The sequence below is a fragment of the Hemicordylus capensis genome, chromosome 7 (assembly GCF_027244095.1).
Source record: "Hemicordylus capensis ecotype Gifberg chromosome 7, rHemCap1.1.pri, whole genome shotgun sequence".
In the NCBI taxonomy this organism is placed as follows: domain Eukaryota; kingdom Metazoa; phylum Chordata; class Lepidosauria; order Squamata; family Cordylidae; genus Hemicordylus; species Hemicordylus capensis.
Window position 1 is genome coordinate 23,483,923 of NC_069663.1, and position 11,596 is coordinate 23,495,518.

Sequence of the window (11,596 nt, forward strand, 5' to 3'; positions counted from 1 at the left end):
CAACCGTCGCACTCTCCTCTCGAACGGCTTGAGCTGCCGTTTCCCCGCCCCCTTCCCCTCCCACACCCACTCCCACTCCCCGCCCCTGCTCGAGCCGGAGCTCTCGTTGCTCATTGGCTCTTTTCTACAGACGGCGGGAGAAACGACAGTTTAGCAGAAAGCGATCAAAGCCGCTCGCTAGTTACAAGAGGTGGAATAGGGAGTAATGCAAGTCTACTGCTGATTGGATCATTCTCCATTCGGAGGGTGTTACGGATGCTCTGATTGGTTGCTGCCTGTTGAATTAACGAGCTCCTTAAAGGACCGTTTTATAGTCATGAATGCTGCCTGCCTCTAAAGTATTCTGGAAACCCCCCCCGCCCTCCCAGTGCTCCTTTCTGTCACTCGTACTAGTCCACGCAGATATTCTATAGGCAATATTCATCAGTTTCAATGTGAGATGGTAATGCCCTAAAGATGTTGTCTCATCATAATCCCTGTGGGTGGCGCTTTATCACCCCTCAGAGAAGTGCCATGTTAAATATGCATCACTTCATAGCAATCCCTTTACCACCACACAGCTATCCCATGAAGGCATCACTCCTTCACAAATGCCCTGAGGAGACATCAGCCCTGCAACTACCTCAAAATGTGATCTCTTTCTTTCAGAACACCCCCCTGCATATACAAATGACGGTGCCACCATGCTCCAGTTAGCCTCATGTTGTTGCTGCCTCACAGCAATGACCTACGGCTACGGTTGCCAACTCTGACTGAAGCGATCCCTGGATATTTTCCCACCACCACCACCCACCACCACCACAATTCACAATATCAAGCCATTAAAATCTCCAGCTCCACTGATCTCCATCTCTATGGCTGCAATCCTAAACATACATTAAACTCTCTTTTCAATCTTTTCTGGAGATTGATGCCAATTCCTAAAGTCTTCCAGTCAATCTTAGAGGGTTGGCAACTCTGGTTTTCCTTCAAAGCAAGTATAAGTTAACCCAATTTTCATACCCTTGCTATGCCCTAGCACAACTTAAGTGGAGAAGTTATAGGGTGCCCTTCCAACAGCTTTCTCGATGGCAGCATGGCTCCATGACATGCAACAAAACAACAACAACAACAACTTCTTCTTCTTCTTCAATTTTTTTAAAATTTACATTTATATCCCGCTTTTCCTCCAAGGAGCTCAGAGGTTATGGTTATGTTTACATGGTTATGTTTATCCTCACAACAATATTTATATACCGCTCTTCAATCAAAGTTTACATAGCGGTTTGCATAGAAAAATAAATAATTCATAAATACAATGCTCCCCAGTCCTCAAAGAGGGCTCACAATCACAATCTAAAAAGAAACATAAGGTAGATACCAGCAACAGCCAATGGAGGGATGCTGTGCTGGGGCTGGATAGAGTCAATTGATCCCCCCCCCCCGCTAAATATAAGAGAATCACCACTTTAAAAGGTGTCTCTTTGCTCACTTAGCAGGGTACAGTTAGTTACAGTTAGCAGTTAGTTACAGGTTTCCGTAGCAGTCCCATAGCCTTGACAGTCATGCAGGATGATACGGCATAATTCTCTGCACACGTCCATCTCCTATATCTTCCAAAACAAGATATTCAGAAGCAAGCACTGGTAGTAGTTTGTGCATGCCAAGAATCAACCACCAGCATGAAATAACATGAGTTATTCAGACAGTAAATTCCAAAGGGGGAGCCATCTTCCTGCCACTGTTCTCCATCTCTATGGTTACAATCCTAAACACAATTTAATGTAGAAGTGAATTCCCTAGAAAGAGATCGGGCTTACTTCCAAGGAAGGGCTGCAATGTATTTGTGGCATTTGCAAAATAGAACTTCAGTCCAGAGCCTTAAGTGTCATTTTGAGTTTTCACTTTGGGTGTAAAAACGTTGAAGGTCAGCACAGGTAATTTTACCTCTGATTTCAACCCATCTCCGGCATACATTTATTTACAAAATTATCTGAATAATTTTACTCCTCTATCAGCAGTATGCACCACCCTCTAAAGTGGAAAATATGCAGATTTAGTCAGGAAAGATATGGGATTTTTCAGGTGCATGGTGTATACTTTGGTGTGTTTGGGGTGTATGTGGAGAGACGTTTCTGTCCTTTAAAGTTCTTTATCCCATCCAATACCAAATTAATATGGAGGGCGGCACTGCTTGAACTGAGGAAGGGGCATCACATACCCTTAAGGAGACATGTTTTCCCTCCCTTTCAGATCGACACATCATGGGGGACAATGAGGAATCTACAGGTTCAGACATCATGGAGGACAACGAGGACACAGCAGCGGCATTAAACGTCCAGTGCTCTCCCTCCAACTCCACCACAGATGAGTGCGGCACTCAGGATGACTATTCTCTGTCTACTGTTGTACGGTCCCCAACCTGTGCCCGCTGCCGCAATCATGGCATCACGGTCCCATTAAAAGGCCACAAGAATACCTGCCAGTTTCAGGGCTGCCAGTGCAACAAATGTATCCTTATTCTGTACGTTTGGAGGGGAAGCCAGTTGAAAGTGGGTGCTGACCTCTGATATTGCAGGGAGATGTATTGCAGGTAGCATGGTATGGGTCTCAGTAGGTGGCACTATTCCCCAGTGAATAGAGGCTTAGGAACATAGAGGCTTGATTGGGCTGAAGGACAATACTGCATCCCCTACTGTGTTTTCCTTGGAGTTTGTTAGCTCAGAGGCAGGTTCATTCACATTAATTTTTTTAAAAAATAATTATTAATTATCATCATCATCATCATGATGTTGCAACATAATGGTTTTCTTTCTAAACAAGAACACCACTCTTGTGGACCAAGTAATTCCATCTCAGTATGCCAAGGGTTACCCACTGCACATAAATGTCTGTTGAAGTCCCCCAACTTCAAAAAAGCAGCCCTGAGATGCTGTGACTGTTCAGTTTGGGGGAGAATATAGAGTTTAAAAAAAACTGTAGGATGGGGAAACCTGTTTAAACACATCATATTCATGCTGGGTTGGTATTTGCTTTCTCTGTAGCTTAGCTGTTTCATTTGCTGTTTTTGTTTCTAAGTGTGAGCTTTTTCATGTGCTCTTCTCCCAGGCAGAGGCGTCGTGTCATGGCTGCCCAGGTGGCTCTGCGCAGACAGCAGGAGACGGAGTTGAGGAAGCAGCTGCAGCTTCGGAACAGCAGCCCACCAGAGTCCCTCCACTCGGCCAAGCCACTGAAAGGGGTCAAGCCATGTAGGGGAGGGACAGGTGCAGAAGCCAGATTTACTAGATGGAAAGTTAAAAACACAAATCTTATTCTGTTGGCAACAGAGTAAATGGAAGTTCCTGCAGTTCAGGGCTAACTTTCACAATCACAGACACAGCCTCAAAGGTGTTTGCAAAGTGATGTTGGGAATCAGGTTGGGGGGATGAACGTGGAGCAAAAAAGCAGGAGGGGAAAGGCAAAGTGCTCCCTCCATGTCATATCTCTGCTATCAACTGCCCCTTTTTGAAATTGCCTTTCTTTATGAAAAGCAGTGGCCACAGCTTTGTGAAGTTAGGCCCTTAGGGTCTAACTTCACACATGTGAAGTTAGGCCCTTAGGGTCATGGATTAAACCCACTGTTTGGTTTCCTAGATCATGAGTTGTACATTGGTTATTTACCACATTTTAGGTTGACATTTTAGTGGTTAATTAATTTACTCTTTCAATTCTAGCATTTATGCACACAAGCAGCAAATGAATTATAGGATTTGCTCTAACTTCAGGGTCACTTTTCTGGTACCACTTCTCTTTTGCTCTGCAGGCAAGAAGGAGAATGAAGAGCCCGCAAAAGACTCAGAGGATGGACTCAGAGGGACTGCAGGACTTCTGAGACGCCAGAGGCGAAGAGCTGCCAGGAAAGTAAGGAAAGGGGATCGTATAACTGATTATCCCTTTCATAGATGGGTTGTTTTGACAGTTTGAGGTTGAAACTTACAGATTTTCCAGAATCTTTGTTACTCAACTGATAAAATGTATTTTTCCAAGCTAAACTAAGTAAGATTGTATTAGAATCCTTAAAAGAAAAAGGGGCCCAGGGCACCTTAGAAGGATTGTGGACTTGAGCGGAAATCCTCCAGATGAGAAAGGCTGCATTGTATTTCATGAGCAAGATCTGTACATTTCATAGAGAAAATGTGCATGTCTCAATACCTTCCAATTAAACAGCCTTCAACATATAATTTTGCCACTACGGAAATTGTCTTTAATGAAAGATTACATTATTGTTTTAGAGCTGGATCCTAGAAATGGCTGCTTCTCCTTTTCTAATCTTGACATGTGTCTAGATATACTGAAAATGACCCACAGCATGATTGTTTCTGCTTTCCTGGCCAAGCTGCTTTGGACACCAAGCCTACTAATGCTTCAGTTTGAATCTTCCACCCCTTTCTTGCCAGCAGAAATAGCTACTTCACTAGCTAACTCTGCAGAGAACTTAGGCTATGATGCCACTGAAATTTTCCAGTGTATTTTTTACTGCTGAATGTTCTTCACAGAAACAACAGAAGACATAAATCTCGCTCTCGCTCGCTCTCTCACACACACTTTCTGTTCACTGATTCCCACAAGATTTGTGTTCTTCTACCATCCCTGAATCTGAGCATTTGGTACATTTCCCTGACAAAATAGTTTAATCTCATAAGACATGTATAATATTTACAAATGGGTGTTTCTTGTAACATTATTGCTCTCTAGGAAAGTTCCTGGTTGCCGCTCCCTCACTGCCCTAAAGTGACAGAGCTGCCCTGGACCCTTGGAGGACGTCAGCCACCTCCTACTCCTTGGTTCCCACCTCCTCTTCCTATGCCCCCTGCATCCTTCTGCCAGTTCTTGCCTCAGGAACATTCCTTTAATCTTCATTCTATGGGAGGTAGGTAGCCAATTTCTCTAGAAACAAAGTCAGTAACTCAGACGAAGTTGAGTTGGAACATAGGAAGCTGTCATATACTGAGTCAGACCATTGGTCTATCTAGCTCAGTATTATCTTCACAGACTAGCAGCAGCTTCTCCAAGGTTGCAGGCAGGAATCTCTCTCAGCCCTGTCTTGGAGATGCAGCCAGGGAGGGAATTTGGAACCTTCTGCTCTTCCCAGAGTGGCTCCACCCCTTACGGGGAATATCTTGCCGTGCTCACACTTCTAGTTTCCCATTCATATGCAACCAGGGTGGACCCTGCTTAGCTAAGGGGGCAAATCATGCTTGCTACCACAAGACCAGCTCTCCTCTCATCAGTTGGATTTGGGATTGAGATAATCAAATCTCTGTTGAGCCATAAACATGGTGAGTGGTTTGGGGCAAGACACATTTTCTCGGCCTCAGAATCCCATCTGTAACTGGGCATGGCAGTGACCCACCTCACAGAATTGTTAGCACAAAGGTGATACTATTACAACACACTTTGCATTGCTATAGAGGACAATGAAATAATAATGTGGTTCAGAACTAGTGAGCTGATAAATTCTTGAAGTGTCTTGAAAGAGATTTGGCTGCAGAAAAGGAAACTTCCAAAGAAACCAGCAACTGTAGCACTGGGGCTATCTTGAAAGCATATTAATTGTCTCAGCTAGATGGCCCTCACTGTATTTTAGTTTCATATAATTAACATAACACATTCGAACATAGTGGATGCTACCAATGATACACTGCACTTATTCAGTGATATTACTATTCTATAATAGCATCAAATGTATAAGAAAGTCCAGGACCCCAGTATTCTTAAGGACTATTACCCCAGAAATACATCCCCCTATGTCCAGTTTCTTGTATCGTAAACTCCCTCTTGGCGTCTGTACACAGGAACTGACAGCAGCAACTTGATTTCTTTTCCTGCAGGTTGTGATTGCGGCGAAGCTTTGTATATGCCAGACAGTTACATGGCAGCCCCGGGACCGATGTTTCACCAGGCCCCTGGCACCTCCTGGTGTTTTCCTGCATCGACTGACCTGCCCAGGTATACTGTACATCTCTGCTCAATCTGTGCACTCCTGCATTTGGCACAACGAAGGGAAATGGATAAAGCCAGGGAAGTTTCAGAACAAGAACATGTACCTGAGCACCTCAGCTAATCTCGTACCAAGAGAGCTAGCAAGCTAACTGAGAGGCTGGAATCCTTGATCCCGTAGTTCAAAAACTAGGAGCCAGCTTAGTGGGACAGGAGGCACCAGTGAGACGATCCTATTGGAGAAAAGACCATAGTTCCATGGTACACAGGTGCATATAAAAGGTTCCCGGTTTAATCTCTGGCATCTCCAGGTAGGGCAGGGAAAGGCTCATCTCTGAAACCCTGGAGAGCCACTACCAGTCCCTGTGGACTCTACTGAGCTAGATGGATCAAAGATCTGACTTATACAAAGCAGCTTCATACACGTTCAGACAAATCCAGGGGTCAGTACTGTATGATTATAGAAGAAGGAGAAGAGAGCTGGTCTTGTGGTAGCAAGCATGACTGGTCCCCTTAGCTAAGCAGGGTCCACCCTGGTTGCATATGAATGGGAGACTTGATGTGTGAGCACTGTAAGATATTCCCCTCAAAGGATGGAGCCACTCTCGGAAGAGCATCAGAAGGTTCCAAGTTTCCTCCCTGGCAACATCTCCAAGATAGGGCTGAGAGAGATTCCTGCCTGCAACCTTGAAGAAACCGCTGCCAGTCTGGGTAGACAATACTGAGCTAGATGGACCTATGGTCTGACTCGGTATATGGCAGCTTCCTATGTTCCTAAGAATCTATAGTGGGAGCATAATGTCACAGACATGAACTAGGCACAGCAGAGACAATATTAAAGCAATTGTTTTAGTAGGGTAGTGGAGTAAAAGAGTGGCATAAACATTGTTGCTGAAATAATGATTTTGCACCTTTTAAAAAAATGGTCCTGTCCAACTTGAGGGCCTGCATTTGGGCAATCAGAAATTGCTCGAATGGAAGACACTACCAAACCTATGATATATCTTTTATTCTCTGGCACCAGCACACTAACAGCTGTCTATACCAACAAACATTTACTGCAAACAGCAAGTTGTGGGTGGAAATGTAAAGTGAACTTGGGAGAATGACAGCTGCAGTAGCCCCTCTTCCCCCTCAACAGTTTGTGGGTTTAGCAAGGACAGAAGGTGAGTGGGAGACAAGCTGCCGGGGAGGAACTTTATAAACAAGACTGACATACGCTCTCTCACTCTCTCGTTTTTTCCTTCTCCAGTCGCCTGGCCCTGAACCCCCTGAATAGCAACATGGATGTGAGCAGACGTCCAAAGGTTGTCCCTTTGGGAGGACAGGTATTCTGGTCCTTGTGCATTACAGAAAGAGAGCCCATGAGTCAGAATTGCGTTTTTCTTTTCAGCCTCTCCAGAAAAGGGAATGCCTATTTCAGTTACGTCGCAGGAAGACAGTGAAGGGTACACCTGGGATGAGTCAATCTGTGTAAATGCACAAATGCAGATGATTCTCCTCTCTCAACTCACAGGAAGGCAAGGGAAAAAATAGCTCAAGGTCTCCTTCTCCAGGGAAACCTTGGGATGGAGAGCTTCCTTTTACTGACATATGGACTGGTGCTTGGTCCCTGGTCTGGCCAGTAGCTTGGTGGCGGTGGGAGTGAGTGGGATGGCTGGCCAGTCACGTAGTTTCGAGTAATGTCCGATTTTGAAGTGAAACCTGGAACCCTGGTTGGAAGTGTGAGATTGTCTGGAAACAATACTTTCTCCCATGAGAAATGGAAGAGCTCCACATCGATTCCTTTCTGGCCTGTTAAACTCATGAGCTGAGCAAAACCAAACCGGGGTGGGTGGGTGGGCGGGCGGAATATGCAGTTGGGGAGGAGGACACAACTCATAAATTGGGAAGGATCAGCAGTCTACAAAGTGTCCAAGCAAATAGTTCTTACTTGGCCCAGGCAATTGGTCAAATGACTAACTGCAAGGCTGGTCGGTATTTCACTCTGTATCCCTGGAAAGCAGCTCCACTCTATGAAATCTCCGAAACCTCTGCTAAAAGATCTCATGCCACAATTGCTCCACACACAAGCCAAAACAGAGTTAGGCTGAAATGGGGGCCCCTCAGAGGCTGATGGTCTTCTACCTATTTACAAAGAACATGCCATGAGTGTATTGGGAAAAGGGCTGGAATAGAAGGTTTGTCTTGTTCTTATTCTGTTTCCCAGCACTGGGAAAGGAACAATGAACTCTGTCCATGAGGTATTTATTAACCCTGTTCATGTCTGTTAGTTAATCATGAGGCTAATGGTCTCTCCCTCTTTCTTCCAGCCAACCTCCTCCGCCCACGTTTCTGTCTGGCCCACCAGAGGATTCATCTTTTCACCTCTGTCTGAGCAACAGCTCCAGAAAGAGGCTGCCGAAGCCCTGATGGTGCTGAGAAATGCCCCCCAGTCAGGTCCCATCCTTGCCACTTCAGGTCTTCTGCCCCCAGCCAGCTCTGCGCCTGCTCTGATGACGTCATCAACGTTCTCTCGCTCCTCAGAGGTGGTTCACAGCCTTGGGGTGTCCAGTCCCTTCCAGCAGCATCCCTCCTATTTCATGCCTCCATATGGCATTCATGCAGTAAAGGCCTCCCGGGACCTCACGTTGAAAGGGACCCAGATGCCCCCAGAACCAGTTAGTGCTGCTCACGGAGAACAGGTCCCCGGGCCTCTCTTCCTTCCTCTTCTCCATGGCAGTACTCTCCCCCAGCAGTACAAAAATGTCCGCCTGTTCTCAATTGCACCATCCCGGGGTCCCCAGGTGGCCACTTCGCTAATGGTCTCCAGCATCCAAACGATCAAACCCAGCCTAGGAGGCCCTGCCAGCATCAGCCACCACCACCACCACCACCACCACTTTGCCCCAAACTTGGCAGCCTATCACACACCTGCCAGCTCCGCATCCAAGACCATCTGCATGCCACAAGCTATCGATGCTCGGTGGAGTTCAGAGGTCAATGCTGAAATCCCTGCCCCACCCAGCTCCACTCATGGCAGTCCTCAGCTGCTGCCCTTCTGCGTCCCGCCAATGGATGTATCTGTCACCCCAATGCCCGTACCAACTAGCACCCCATGCACCCCAACTGGGATGGAAATGCACATGTTTCCCAGACTGTCACTACTGAACCCCACCCCCTCTCTCCTGAATCCCACTCCCTACATTCTCGCTCCGCAACCCTTCCCAGACACATTTCCCTCCGGGCAGAAGTCACAATGCCATCAGCAGGAAAGTCAAGGAGGAACGTGTTCCAGCAAGGGGCAGGCAGGAGAAGAGAGTGACGGCAGCCACACGGTGTCTAGCAGCAAGGATCCCAAAGGTAATGTGTGGACACACTCTGCAATGGCACTCAATGTAGGAATGACGGTCAATGCAGGACATCTGCAATGCAGGAATGACGGTTAATGGCACTCAATGCAGGATATCTTCGCATTAGAATATTTTGTGCACGCAATAATTTTTCCTGATTCCCCTCTCTGCTGTCCGTGATGTCCTCCCTCCAGCCTTTAAGAGTATACTTTCAGGGGCATTGCAGGCAGCAGAAGCGAGGGGATTGAGAAAAATGGCTGCATGCATGAATCCTTGGACAGGGTCTTCCATATTCGAAGACCCTGGTTACTGAAATTAGAGCTGATTTCAGTAACCAAAAGGGAAAGCTGTGTGTTGTTTTCCCCTTGAACTGAGGATCTTGTGCAAGAAAACAGACCTCCTTGTAGACGTGGCAGCGTCCCTACCACAAGTGAGGCAGCCGCTCCGGCCATCAGGCAGAGCTGCTCTGGAATGTGTTTCTGAAACACCTTCCCCTTTGGACTAGGAGCCCATACAGCTGGGATCCCTGTGGGGCAGACTGCAATCTTTCAATCACTTATTCCAGATTAGTCTCGTTGAAGTCAATTTGAGGATCATGGGATTTGAAGGCTGTGGTCGAAGTAGTGTAGGGTACCTGGGAAAGAACTAGAATGTCTGGGAGGAAGAACTGAAAAGTGACAACTGTAGGGAATGAAGGAATATAGGCTAGAAAGCCACACCACAAGCTCCTGTGGCAACCTGGGTCAAGCTGACCCAAGCCTCTCCTGCTCACTGATTCCATGCTTAGGAGCCATTTGTACAGGGCTCATGCTGTGTGTCAACCTGCTGCATATGATGACCGTCGCTAACCTGGGTTCACTCTGGATCAAGCAGAAGGCACTGCAGTTCCAGACATGTTACCTTCTGGATGACCTGGAACAAACCCAGGTCAGCCACATGGTATTTATAAATAGCAGACGGACACACTGCGGGAGATCTGTCTGAACTGCTGTCACCAGACCAGTGTGAGTATTATATGGGCGTAAATAGGGGAAGGGGTCCATGAGATGCAGGATCAGAGCTCTAACATAGCATCTATGTTCTGTTTAGGTTCTGCTGAAGCAGCGCCAGATTTCCTTACATCTAGGCAGGCATGCAGCCAGACTGTTCAACAAGCCTCACCAAGCCAACAGCAGCCTCACCACCTCCAGCAGGCCAACACCTCTCCCTCTATTTCCCTGAGCATTGGCCAGATGGGCTCCATCTCTCTCCCTAGCTAGGCGACTGATGGGGGAGGTCAGGGACCAGGGAGAGCTAGCCCCACATCCACTGCCTGAATATATATGAATACTTTCTGGGGAGAGGGCTTTTGATGGGCAAGACCCCCTTATCCAGGCCAATGATCTTTCTATAGGGGAGATGGCCCATGGCCAGAGGCATAGCTTCTGCATAAGCTTCATTCTGATCCCCCACTGGGTTATTTCAATTACTGGTGGTTTTATTGCCAGGATCACTTAACACATTCAATTAATTTTTAACTAGTTCATGCCAGATGAAAGCCAGAGTTTTGTGAAAGAGATTTGAGTGTTGTATTTTAAGTAGCATATTAGTTGGTTTCTGACAAACGATGTAAGCATTTAAGTGCCTTCTTGAAGAAACGGGATATTGTGAATTTCTGCCACTTCTAAATAAATGACTCTACAATGATGAATGAAGATACCGTTTTAGGGCAAATAAAGAATTTTATCCATTTACAAGGAGGTTTGTGTCATTGATTTCGTGACTTGGTGGTAAACAAATGAGTTACATTCTTGGTACAACTGTTTGCTGCCAGCAAAACACTGAAGAGAACAGCATTAGTTGTATGGATTTGTATCCCAAGGCTTAGGACTTAAAGATTTTGTACCTGATGCTTATTTAGTATTGTTTGAAGAATGATCAATTAGAGTTATTTCGATGCTAAACCAAAAATACTTAAATTCTGTTTAGTTTGTAATTGTGGTTGCTGTCGCTTTATACTGAGATGAGTATTTAAGGTAGCAGGATTTTAATGGGGTGAGAAGGAAACAACAGAGCCTGTTGTTGTGACAGGTGCATTTGGGGTATGTAAGAAAGTGAACGCCACAATGCAAGGTCAGATGGTCACACAACAACCCACAGAAATTCTCTCCCCTGCAAACACTTCTACATATTTTCAAACTTATCTTCACAATCATAAGGGACAGAAACTTTTTTTAAAAAAAGAATGAGTTTCTCGGGAATCCAAGTTCTGTAACAGCTACCAAATCCATATAGACATTGTGCATACACAATCACAGAAAGCCAAA

The 11,596-nt window shown here is 45.9% G+C and overlaps 1 protein-coding gene across 1 annotated transcript; it reads left to right on the forward strand.

The window, feature by feature from the left end:
* The first annotated feature begins 82 nt into the window (after positions 1-82).
* DMRTC2 (DMRT like family C2) lies at positions 83-11,026 on the forward strand. The gene is made up of 9 exons (XM_053267879.1): positions 83-190; positions 2,233-2,503; positions 3,088-3,242; positions 3,782-3,879; positions 4,714-4,888; positions 5,850-5,967; positions 7,211-7,286; positions 8,271-9,300; positions 10,380-11,026. The coding sequence occupies exons 2-9, from the start codon at positions 2,244-2,246 to the stop codon at positions 10,547-10,549; spliced, it is 2,082 nt and encodes a 693-aa protein (XP_053123854.1). The 5' UTR covers positions 83-190; positions 2,233-2,243; the 3' UTR covers positions 10,550-11,026.
* Positions 11,027-11,596: the final 570 nt, after the last annotated feature.

What these genes read in the sequence shown, in the direction of transcription:
- DMRTC2 (XM_053267879.1), top strand. Translation starts at nt 2,244, where the DNA reads ATGGGGGACAATGAGGAATCTACAGGTTCAGACATCATGGAGGACAAC. An exon ending in TAATCTTCATTCTATGGGAG is followed by an intron (nt 4,889 to 5,849) that starts GTAGGTAGCCAA and finishes CTTTTCCTGCAG; the next exon opens with GTTGTGATTGCGGCGAAGCT. An exon ending in GCATCGACTGACCTGCCCAG is followed by an intron (nt 5,968 to 7,210) that starts GTATACTGTACA and finishes TTCCTTCTCCAG; the next exon opens with TCGCCTGGCCCTGAACCCCC.